We start from the raw sequence: 12,566 nt of genomic DNA on the forward strand, positions 1-12,566 counted from the left end.
CCATGTTAAGAAAGGTTATGAAAAAATAGCCATATATCAGAATATAAAGCACGCTGGTCATAATTTTGAAGCGCCATGAATCCTGACAATCAGTAGAATTTTCAATCACAATAAAAAAAAAAAAAAAATCTACTGTTCGGTCAGAATTCTGTGGCTAATTACATAAAATTATGCCAACCGTCAGAGCTTTATGGCCAATTACACAAATATATGCCAACCTTCAAAATTTTGTGACAAGAGTATGTCAATCTCAGCAGGTACAGAGTTCCAGGCTTTCCTTCCATCTCCATGGTTTACAAGAATATGACAATCTCAAGTAATGATTAGGGACTCACACGAGCAAACAATGATGCAAGTATGTCTGACTCTAGGGGTTTCTTTGTTTTATTTGTACATATCTTTTCCCTTGGTAAATAAAATCTTTAACTACCCAAGCTTTAACCAATTTTGAATATCCGACTGTGGCGACATACAATGCGTAAGATTTTACTTAGGGAAACATACACAAATATCCCAAATAAATATTAACTTACCAACCTCTAGCCATTAGTCATTGACTTATCAAAACTAGCCAACAAAAATTGAAAAACCAAATAATAGGGTTTTTTCTATTAAAGAATCACATGCAAAAATCACCTTCCATATTTTTAAGCGTGATTAGCAGCATTACATACAAGACGAAAAGGAAATTTCATGGACGGGATAGCAAATAAGATGATGAAATACAAAAATCTATACAATATTCCAAAAATCTAAACAAAAAAGAAACTTTTTCAATGGGTATAGTTGAAATTCATTGAAAATATATAGATTAGTCAATATACAAAATTTGAGGAAGATTGGAGGTGATTTGGACTGGTTTTGTATCAAAATTCGTAATTAAATCGAGTTCAAAAAAGTCTTTTGCGACACATGTATCACGCATGTATCTCACACACAGGTATACATGGATATACATGTGATACACAATTGATACAAATATGATACATATGTGATACACAAATGATACACAGTGTGATACACATCATTTTTTTTCTTGTTCAACTTTTACTTCGAATTTTCAATTCAAACCACCTCATAACTTCACCAAATCATCCCAAAACTGAGATTCAAGCTCCTTAAGTTGTGCCCAATCTATTCTAATAACACTCACTCAAAACAAAGCAAAAATTTAATATTTTTTTGCTACAAATAGCTAATCGGTTAATTTAGCTAATATTAGTAATATTTTATCAATTGGCCAATTTTTGTAATGAGTTACTTATAAATGGACATAGCTGGTAATTTCCTTTCTACTTATTGTAAGGAAATTAATGCCTTAACTGTTCGTATATTTGCTGAGGATATACAATGAAGCTGGCCTTCTATCTTAAGGTAATTATATTTTAACTTTTTAGTGGATCTGTCTAATACAATTTAACAAACACACCGTTATTAGATTGGATTAGCTTTTCTATCATAAGAAAGCTCTATAGTGCAATATCATATATTATTCAAAAATTAATACATTTTAGTTTTTTTTAAGCGTTAAAGAATCTACTAATATTTAATGGTACTTAGTAAATTCACTAGGAGGGAGATAAACAAGGAGTTGGTTCTGGAATCTGTACAAGAAAAAGGAGCTGGAACTTATACAGCAAGTATATCTTATATTGATACAACACATCCACAACAACGGGCTTTGATAAATTAAAACCTGCCTATAAGCCTGAGTGAATTTCCATAACGAGGAAGCAGCTGCTGCAGGGTGGGGGGTGGGCGATAAAAATGTCCCTCACCAGTTACGATCTGTCTTTCCAAATGGCTATCGGTAAGAGGGGCGTTCTGATCATTTCCCAGAATTTTCTCATGAGTTGCTCTCCAGTACTCCTTTTAGAAGATTCAGTCCTTCTGCTGATATGCTTCTACGAACTCGAGTCTGAGGAACTTCTATCCGAGGTGGAGGATCTGGAGAGAAGCAAATGACTATTACTGTTAAATTGTCGCATGTGTTGCGCTTGAGGGCTTCCCTGACCAGTTCTCTTGAACATCTTTCAGGATCATTATGCAGCATCAGTTCTTTCCTGGCCAGTGTAACGGCACATTGGCTACTCATAACATCCCAAAGACCATCACAACCCATGATTAGGAACTCATCATCCTCCGTCAATAATGTTTCCTGCAACTCTGGTTCTGCACTCAAGGGACAGGCAGAACCTTTTGGGCCCTTCATATGCCAATCTCCTAACGCACGGGCTATAGATAACTGTCCATTTAAATATCCATCATATATGACTCCTCCAAGTTTTTCTATTCTAAGTCTTTCCAACATACTATTTGGTTTGTGGTCCTTGGACAGCTCAACTGCTTTACCTCGTTTTCCAAGCACGGCGCGACAATCACCTGCATTAGCAACCATCATGGTTCTGCAAAAGATCACATCGTGTTATACACTACAAAGCAACGAACTTCGTTGAAAGGAAAATTTGATCAAGCATATGATAAAGAAACTTGACAAATTAAGCCATTTGTACTTATTGTACGAATCTAGAAGAAAAGAAACAGAACAGGCAAATTTGCACAGCACACTGGCACTAGTTTGTGAAGCATATTTATAGTAGCCTAGAATTGGATTAATTTCTACAATTACACCCATATTGATGATTAAATTAGCAGTAGTATGAATGAATGATAGGTATATGCATATCAACATAGTTTTGAACTTTAATCACGGAAAGAAAATCAACGCAGTTCCATTTATTTTTTGATATATGCTGGTCCAAGAAATATCCTCATTCATTTCCATAAATAACATTTATTTTTCTGGGTTCTTTTCTTGTTACAGACCTATTCTTTTGCTTCTTTTCTTATATTATTGTCTCTTCTGTTGAGCTGAGGGTCTCACGGAAACAACCTCTGTACCCTTTCGGGATAGGGGTAAGGTCTGCGTACACTCTACCCTCCCCAAACCCCACTAGATGGATTTTACTGGGTGTGTTGTTGTTTATTTCCATAAATAACATAAACTTGACCAATGACAAAGAAAGAGATTCTGATCTTATTTTTCCCTTCCGTAAGTACATTTTTCTAAGAAGTGTCAGAAACATCAGCAGTCACTAGAACTGGTGGATTATCTTTCATTTCAACAAGAGAAATCCAGATGGAAGAACATAAAGACAATAAAGATGCAGACATACTAACCTTCCAAACATTAGAGCCGTCAGTGCTGTAGTGCCAGAGGATATGTCGAGGGAACTATCATCAGCAAAGGCATAGTCCGCTTTCAGAAAAGCATTCTTGAGTGCCCTCTCCAAACACAGGGGAAAACAGGAGTCCTCAAGTATAAACTTGAGAATGTTATTCCTAACGAATAGTGCTGCATCTGTACCCCCATGGCCATCAAATACCTGCTTAGAAAATTATACACTCAACAACCTTGCTTAAATCTAGAAACTTAAAAGAATGCAAACAGTTTCCATCTGTCACATGGTTAACAGGTTCAGATCACTTATGATGCACATTAGATAAACACAATAAAGCAAAGTTAGGCAACAATTAAAAATTTCAAGATTGCTTTAATATACATGCAGTGTAAATTTGAGTCAGTTTTGTCTTTCTTGAATCTTTCTCTTTTCTTTTGTCCTGAAATTTCTAGAATTTTGATACATTAAAAAGATATCAGGAAAAGGTCCAGAATATTCAGAGTTCTTTCAAGGAGTATGCACTAAAAAGCTTTCGATGTTTCAAAACATAAGATAATTTGGGTATTTTGGTTGCTTGGTGTACAACAAAAGGAAGAGTTTTTGAGCCTCTGGATTATGCAAACTCAGGTACTGTTGTAGTTTTAAAAATATGGATGGAGATATTGCAGTAAAGAATAAAATTCATAAAAGCATCTTAAGATTAATTCTATACATTGCCTTATATGTGACTATTCGATAAATATTTCTTAGTGAGCTCTGAAGAAGCTCCTGATTCTTCTCTATTTTGTGTTCATTGTTTGCTTAGCACAACAGTCTCTTCCCACATGATCAATTACAAAGAAAATAAAGCCCAAAATGGTCACTCCTGATATCTCCATTCGCAAATTTGATTGATTGGCAAAAGTATACAGCTAAGATCATTTTGAAGTCCTTCACACTTGTCCTGATCAAACAAAGTCCGGTAATTTGCTCGAATTACGAAATGCTTAAGCTAATTCCTAATTTCATCCAACAGAAAATAAACTAGAAGTTGTTTCGACCTAAGGCTAAGTAAATGAGGAGAGAAGATCGAACACAAAAAGTAGTTCATTTAGGCTGATGAAGTGCAGGAGGTAATGACATGTGGCGTTACAGCTATACCATCCAAAAGGCAAGTAGAAAAGCTACATACCCCATAGAACGCCCCTGGTGAAGTTAGACCTGCCATGTCACCAACATGATTGAGTAGATCATCTATACAGACGTGTTCATCCTCCATGTACTGTTTAGGTCCTTTCTCAGCACAACTTCCAGAACGGAATACTGGCAAAAAATTTGAGTTCTCTTCTGAAGGGTACTGTGAAATCTTCACTCCGATTTCAAGATCCTAGCAAATGTAAGAGAAAAAAAAGAATTAGTTGCACAATCTAAGCTACTGTAGAAATTTTTTAAAGTAAGAGGGTAATAGTCTAATAGAACGGGCAGGAAGATTGATAGAAGGTACTAATGCTGTTATAAGCCAGCATCAAAGGATAAACTACTGCAAGTTGTAGAAGTTCAGATGCTGATACAATGTGCTCTGCGCCCCCCCCCCCCCTCCTCGGGGCAAAAAAAAACAAATAGGGGGCAATACTAGACGATGAACAAGGCCTGTCATAGAGCAACAAGGTGAAGGGCCCCAAAAAGACAAATAGGGGGCAAAACTAGACGATGAACAAGGATTGTCATAGAGCAACAAGGTGAAGGGCCCCATAAAAAACAAATAGGGGGCAAAACTAGACGATGAACAAGGCTTGTCATAGAGCAACAAGGTGAAGTCCTGCACAAGGAAGAGAAGAAAGGATGGGGAATTTGAGTGCTGGAATGGTCACTTATATACCTAACAAGTTGCTATCCATATATTGAAGCTCATGCCAACAAGGTTTTGCTCCAATATACATGTGCAAATCCAGAATGATTTCATTGACTGATCACCGAGCAAGAAAGTTGCTTTACAAAACATTTCAGTTGGAAAACTCTATAAGAGTGTCATCAAGTTAGGTTACGCCAACCTCAAACTAGATGTGGTCATCTCTCTAATCTAACACCACAAGAGATGGTCAGGGATCATCCTCTCAATAGGACAGAAAGAAGGAATCTTCCTCCGAAGAACCTACACGGACTACAATTCATTGCTATATAAACAGATTTTACAATAAAATAAACTGCCTTCACTAAAGGACTTCGGACAAACCACTAACTTAATTTTTACTTGGATTACAACAACAACAACAACAACAACAACAACAACAACAACAAAAAACCCCAATATAGTCCCACAAGTAGGGTCTTGGGAGGGTAGTGTATACGCAGACAAAAACATTAAAAATATGTAGCACAAAGTAAATCAACGAGGAGATGAAACAGTAGACTGCAAGACCAAAGCTTTAATTAACTATTCACTTACCAAATCCGTCGCTGCTACAAATGCAACAGAGCCTAATGAATGTCGTCCGACAGATAGGTGCCTTGGTGGTTTACCAATTGTCTGCTTTAGCTCGCCTGATCTCTCTCGTAATTCATCTTTAGCAGAAGATGTATTCTCCTGACTACTGTAACCCTCTTCTAATATACCAAATGGTGGTGAAAAATCAGTGCCCGCAGCCATATGCATCCCAAGATCATCAACTCTACTTCCTTAACCAAATCTTAAGAGCCAAAAAAGTTTCCTCGAAAAGCCCCAAAAATTGAATACTCCGTCAAAATTCAGTTTATTCCCAAATCCAAGGAAATAAGAGGATTAAATCTCTTGGCAACATTAAAAGTCTTAATCTTTCAGTTTTATTGACCAATTTGAGACCCGTTTGAGCTCTTCCTAGATCACAATAGGCAGAAACAAACCCACTTTCTTAACCGCCTAATATAATTAAAAATCAACCGATCAAAAATAATTAAAACGCACAAAAATGGTTAATTTTTCACCAACTCATTTGAAGGCATAATTTAGGAACCTAATTAAAAGAGGGATCTTTATGGACCAACTTAAGGATCATCAAAATTATATTGAAATTGAAACAAAATTACCAGACCCGAATACGGAAACGATTCAAGTAAGACCCGAAATGATTGTAATGATTCTCACAACGAAGAAAAGAAATTTTCTGAAAAAAGAGAAGCTCCTAAAAGGGGAAATGGGGAAACCCAAGAACAGAGAGAATAAAGGCAGATGATTGCGGTTGGTGACCGGCTGTTGCAGGTAATCCGGTGGATGTAGTAGCTGTCATGCGTGAGTTGACTGACACGTTTTCGGATTATTGGTTGGAGACTGGTGATTGACCGGATAGCTCTGCGAACAGTTTCGAAAATGCTTTCTGACTGTTGGATGTTTGGCGCTTGATAAACGGACGGTTTGATTTCGAGTATTGGTTTCCTTCCGGAGTCAGCGTGGGTAGGTTCGTTAACTGCCGTTAAAGACGAAGTGCTTTAGGAATCTCGAGGATACACGTGGCAGATATTCATTGGAATGTCTCTTTTTTGGCTAAGGTTGAAAGTCCATCCCAAAATGGAAATTATTGTAAAGCGGAGAACTTATTTCGGCTTTTGGGCCATGGTATGGGCCATAGTTTGAGAGGCATGTCATGACCCAATAGGCCTATGGAATCAAACATTTGGACAATTTGACACGATTTTGTTGATGGCTGACTATCTAAGGTACTCTTCTATCCTAATTCGGAGGAAAATGTTTTTCTTGAGCCGGTGGTCTATCGAAAATAATTTTTCTACCTTCACAAGGTAAGGTATGCATACATGTTATTCTTCTCATACCTCGTACTGTGAAAATACACCTGGTATGTTATTGTTGTTATTTTTGAGATAGATGTGTTGGCACATAACCATCAACTTGATAGACTATGGTGTTGTTAAATAGGGACGGAGTAGACCTAAAATCACTTCGGATGATGTTGTCTTAGCAAATCACTTGCCCAAAGATAAGACACAACAACAACAACAACAACAACAACAACAACAACAACAATAACCAGTGGATTCTCAAAAGTGGGTTCTGGGGAGGGTAGGATGTACGCAATCTTAGCCTTACCTTGGAAGGACAGAGGGGTTATTTCTAATAGACACTCGACTAAGAAAAAGATGAAAGAAGCACTGACAACAAGTAATAACACAAAATATTAAGAAAACTGAAACCAAGTTAGCAAAAGGGTTGTATGTAGTAATATCAATCCAAGGATAAAATGATATTATATTAATACTAATACTATCGAACTAAGAAAGATAAAGGGAAATACTCGACTACCTACTACCTTCTACCTTAATTCTCAACCTCCATACCTCCTATTAAGGGTCATGTCCTCGGTTAGCTCAAGCTGCGCCAAGAAAGACAAAGGAAAACGCTCGACTACCTACTAACCTTCTACCCTATTTTCTCAACTTCCACACCCTCCTATCAAGGGTCATGTCCTCAGTTAGTTCAAGTTGTGTCATGTCTCGCCTGATCACCTCTCCCCAAGACTTTTTTGGCCTACTTTTATATTTTCTCATACCCATCAAGACCAACCTCTCATACTGCCTGACTAGAGCATCTGTGCTTCTCCTTTTAACTTGTCTGAATCATCTTAGCCTAACCTCTCGTATTTTGTCCTCCATGGGGCCACTCTCACCTTGTCCGAATAACTTCATTCCTAATTTTATCTAACCAGTGTGCCCGCACACCCATCTCAACATCCACATTTCAGTTACTTTTATTTTTTGGACACGAGAGTTTTTGAATGACCAAAACTCTGCCTCATACAACATTGTTAGTCTAACCATTACTTTGTAAATTTTACCTTTAAGTTTCAAAGGCATATTTTTATTGCACAAAACATCAGAAGCGAACCTCCACTTCATTTGCCCTGCTCTGGTATGATGTGTGACATCCTCATCAATCTTCCCATCACCCTAAATTACAGACCCAAAATACTTAAAACTCTATCTCATGGAGCCTCACATCCATGTTCGCTTATTAGGTAATATCGTTGAACTTGCACTCCAAGTATTCTGTCTTGGTCTTGCTCAACTTAAAATCTTTAGACTCAAGGGTATGTCTCCAGACCTCTAGCCTCTCATTAACACCACGTCGCATCTCATCGATCAGGACTATGTCACCTGCAAATAACATGTATAAGGCACCTCCCCTTGAATGTGCTACGTCAATGTGTTAATTGCCAAGGAAAATAAAAACGGGCTAAGTGTTGATCCCTAATACAATCCCATCTCAATCGGGAAGTATTCTAAGTTTCATCCCGTTGTCTTTACCCGTATCTTAGCTCCATCATACATGTCATTTATCACTCTAATGTAAGATATTGAACCCCTTTAGCCTCTAAACATCTACATAGAACCTCTCTTGGGACTTCTTCATAAGTTTATCTAGGTAAATGAACATCATATGCAAGCCATTCTTCACCGCCCATGTATTGCTCCACCAACCTCCTCACAAAGTGAATGGCTTCCGTAGTCGACCGTCCCGGCATGAAACCAAACTGGTTCTCGAAAATAGACACACTACTCCTCATCCTTCCTTCTATCACCCTTTCCCAAATTTTCATTGTACGGTTTAGCAACTTGATACCCATATAGTTGTTGCAGTTTTGGATATCCCTCATGTTCTTCTACATCGGAATCATCGTACTCCACCTCCACTCTTCAGGCATATTATTCGTCCTAAAAATAACGTTAAACAACCTAGAGAGTCATTCTAAGCCTGCCTTACCCGACTCTTATGCGCCTACAGTACCCAAAATAACAATACCACTCAGAGTGCTCCAAATATCCCAACACAATGCACTTATCCCCCTTTTTATTTAAGAGTTTATAAAAGCCTAATTGTTATCTTCTTCTAATCTGTGCCTCCTCCAACAAAATTCTACCCTCATCGTCTTTTATGTACCTCACTTGGTCCACATCATGGGCCTTCCTTTCTCTCACCTTGGCTAGCATATGCAGCTTCTTGTCCCTGTCTTTGTCCCCTAGTTCTTCATGTAAAAGACGAAACGACGCAGTCTTAGCCACAATAATCTCTAACTTCGCCTCCTTTTTAGCCTTTGTATACCATTCCATGTTAGTCATTTTCTCCACCTCGTCTACGCTCTCTAATAGCTTTAAATACACCAGTTTCTTGGCTTTCACTTTTCCTTGAACCTCTTCGTTCCACCACCAGTCTCATTTGTGGCCACCAGAGAAACTCTTCGAGACACCTAACATCTCTCTTTGTGCATGTCTAACACAATTCGATGTCATAGTCCACATACAACTCGTGTCCCCACTACTACTCTAGGTCCCTATAGCTAGCAACTTCTCCCCCAACTCTTGAGCTTTGTCCTTAGTCAAGACACCCACCTAATCCTAGGTAGACAAGACACAACCATTTTCCTCCTCGTCTGTATGATCTCTAAGTTCATAACTAATAGCCTTTGTTGATTCACAAGATTCTCACTCGAGATGATCTTGCAATTCATGCATAAAACCTTTATCACATATCCTAGCTATAAGACACAACAAAAAAAGAGATTTATATAAATGATATCTACTAGTTGGGATAAGTTTTAGTCTTGTTAGATAGCTTTTAATTTATATTTATGATTACTATTATGTATGTGTATTTAACTTATTTTTCACTTTTGTTTGGTATGGTAATGACATGGCTCTCACCTAGATGGAGACATGAGGACTCGGGTAACCTACCCAAACTTGTTTGAGACACATGTGTAGTTATTATTATACACTACATCAAATATTGATTAGATGAAGACTCCTCGACATGTTGAAGGTTCCATATTGGTTATAGTGTCCCATTACAAAAAATTCAGCCAGAACCGACCGTGGACGACCGACTGGCATCAGTTGGTCAACAAACCGATCGAATTCGCTCAGTTTTTAAACATTTTCTTTGTCAATTTTTTCTTACGAAACCAACAGAATTCGGTCAATATTTTTTTGGCGCCAAAATGCGAAAAATTATTTTTGCATCTCGAGAATTTATTTTTTAAAAAATTGATCAACTTTGGTTGATTTTTTTATTTAAAATAGATTAATATTAAGAAAATTGATTGAAATCGATCGATCATTTTAAATAGACCGATTTCGGACGGTGAATTGATTTTTTTTAACAAAATCAATCAAAATTGGTTTGTTATTTTCGCACAAAAAATGCAATTAAAGAGTATAAAAAAATAAAAGAAAGTCTTAAACCAAAAAGCACGAATGGTCTCATGGTATAACAGTATCCTACCATGGTACAGATTTCGGTTCGATTTCCCATAACTTCTGGTCAATTTTTTTCAATCGGTTGTGGAATTTAATTGGCCAACCGATTTCAGTCGGTCACAGCCGATAGAAGTCGGTCGTTTGGATTAGTTTTTTGGTTTATGAATTTAATCAAGTTTCATATATTATGGATATGCATTAGTGGATATAAAATTAAACAATTAGAATGAGAGAAGGAAATTGTATGTTGTGAAATCCTACTTGGCTAAAGAATATTGGTCTCTACCACTGTTGTGGAACTTTATAATTTTATTAATTTGCCCCTCAAGGTTTGAAGTCTCAGTCCTTGCCTAGTTAGAGGCGAATCGAGCCAAGACGGTGTTGGTGAAGCTTCTTTAGCAAGAGAATTAGTTGTTCTAAATTCCCTAGATAATATTGAAAAATACCAACATTAGACACGTAACATAAGTTTATTTACAATATCTTTTAGGCATGATCGAGATTGAATTCAAGTTAGGTTCTTGATCTGCTCCCCTTTAGGTCTCTCTCCCCTGATCATATTCGCCTTAATTAGAGTGCTCTTCCTCCACAAGAACAACTTATGTAATAACCCGATTGTTCGTTTTATTTTTTAGATCTTTGTTTACCTATTTAAGGCTTAGTATGTGCTTTTACTGCTTTATGACTTGCAGGGATGATTGATTTTTTTAGAACGGTCCGAGTTAAATTCGGAACACTTAGTTCTATAAAAGTGGCCTAAGGTGGCCAAGTTTGACTTGAGTCGACACTTTAAGTAAACAACCTTGGAATCGGAATTTAAAGGTTACAATAGGTTCATATGATGATTTTGGACTTGGGCGTATATTCGGATCGATATTCGGGTGATCCGAAAATATTTCGGTGCTTATTGTTGAAAGTTGACACCTTGAAGGTTGTAGAGTTTCTTAAATTTTGTTTGAAGTAGAAGTTGGTGTTATCGATGTTCGTTTAGGATTTTGAGCCTAAGAATATGTTCGTATGGTGATTTGTGACTTGTATGTAAAATTTGGCATCATTCCGAGTTGTCTAAATATGATTCGTCATGTTTGAAGCTAGTTGAAGTTATTTAAACTTAAAAGGTTGGTTAATTTAGTTTTGAGGTGCGATTCTTAGTTTGAATATTGTTTTATGTGTTTTGAGGATTTGAGCACTTCCAGATTATACTTATGAACTTGTTAGTGCAATTGAATGGGGTTCCCGGTGGCTCGGGGTGTATGTTGGACCACTCGGAGTTAAGTCCAAAATTGCAAACATTCTGCTACAGCTTTCCTTCTTTGCGAATGTGGAGGAAGTCTCGCGTTTGCGATTGATGGTAGGCTAGCAACTCATGTATTAGTCGTATTTTGCACTCCAATTACGGTGTCTTACTTGTATTTGAGCTTAAACGCTAGTGTATTGCACTTATTATGTGTTTTATGACTTGAATGAAGTGATTCCGAGCTATTAAGATAATTTGGAGTTAAATTGAATGAGTTGGAACTTTGAAGTCTGAGTAAAACCTCAAGAAATTAAGTCGGGATCACGTTCGGGGGTCGAGGACCAAGTTTAGATATCAGAAGGTGAGAAAAAAAAAGATTACTTTGAGAAAGCGCTAGTGCAAAATTCCTGCAGAGTGAAAAAATCAACTCCCTAAAGATCCTCACTAATATGGCGCATGGGGTTCCGCGACAGTGTATGTTTGCGGTCCAATTGTCTCACTTCGACTTGGAAAAAGTAGTTTCGTCCGGGCCCATTATTACATGGTATAAATCTACCAAAAATACGATTTTTAGAGGACTTTTCACCCAAGGCACTTTTTGAGAGCATTGGAGGCTACAAGACAGAAGATTTTCATCATCTTTCCATCAATTCAAGACAGAGTTCGGATTGTAACGTTAGATTGATGTTTTCTTACTCTTTAATTATATTTGTGATAACTTCCTCCATGATTTTGGAGTAGTTTCCCTTAGGGTTTGACGTATATGATGTTTTGATTGATATTTGTGGATTTTAACTCTTGTTCTTTGCTTGAATTTGTTTATGGAGCTTTGAATTATTGTAACTTTATTCACCGGTTTATTTAATCGAAGGAGAAATATTTTGGTGATTATCTTTGCATTATTTTATTTGGTTTAATGCAGTAAA

At 37.2% G+C, this 12,566-nt stretch overlaps 1 protein-coding gene across 1 annotated transcript; it reads right to left on the minus strand.

Moving 5' to 3' along the window:
* Positions 1–1,449: 1,449 nt before the first annotated feature.
* Positions 1,450–6,581, minus strand: LOC107816609 (putative protein phosphatase 2C 27). The gene is made up of 4 exons (XM_016642340.2): positions 5,608–6,581; positions 4,354–4,548; positions 3,181–3,386; positions 1,450–2,405 (listed from the first exon to the last, which is right to left on the minus strand). The coding sequence occupies exons 1-4, from the start codon at positions 5,812–5,814 to the stop codon at positions 1,847–1,849; spliced, it is 1,167 nt and encodes a 388-aa protein (XP_016497826.1). The 5' UTR covers positions 5,815–6,581; the 3' UTR covers positions 1,450–1,846.
* Between the last annotated feature and the right edge of the window lie 5,985 nt (positions 6,582–12,566).

Source organism: Nicotiana tabacum, chromosome 1 (assembly GCF_000715075.1).
Source record: "Nicotiana tabacum cultivar K326 chromosome 1, ASM71507v2, whole genome shotgun sequence".
Taxonomy (NCBI): Eukaryota; Viridiplantae; Streptophyta; class Magnoliopsida; order Solanales; family Solanaceae; genus Nicotiana; species Nicotiana tabacum.

Coding starts and splice junctions, on each gene's coding strand:
- LOC107816609 (XM_016642340.2), bottom strand. CDS start 5,814: ATGCATATGGCTGCGGGCACTGATTTTTCACCACCATTTGGTATATTA. Junction 3,387..4,353: donor CACCAGGGGCGTTCTATGGG/GTATGTAGCTTT, acceptor TTTTCTAAGCAG/GTATTTGATGGCCATGGGGG. Junction 2,406..3,180: donor ACGGCTCTAATGTTTGGAAG/GTTAGTATGTCT, acceptor GATCTTTTGCAG/AACCATGATGGTTGCTAATG.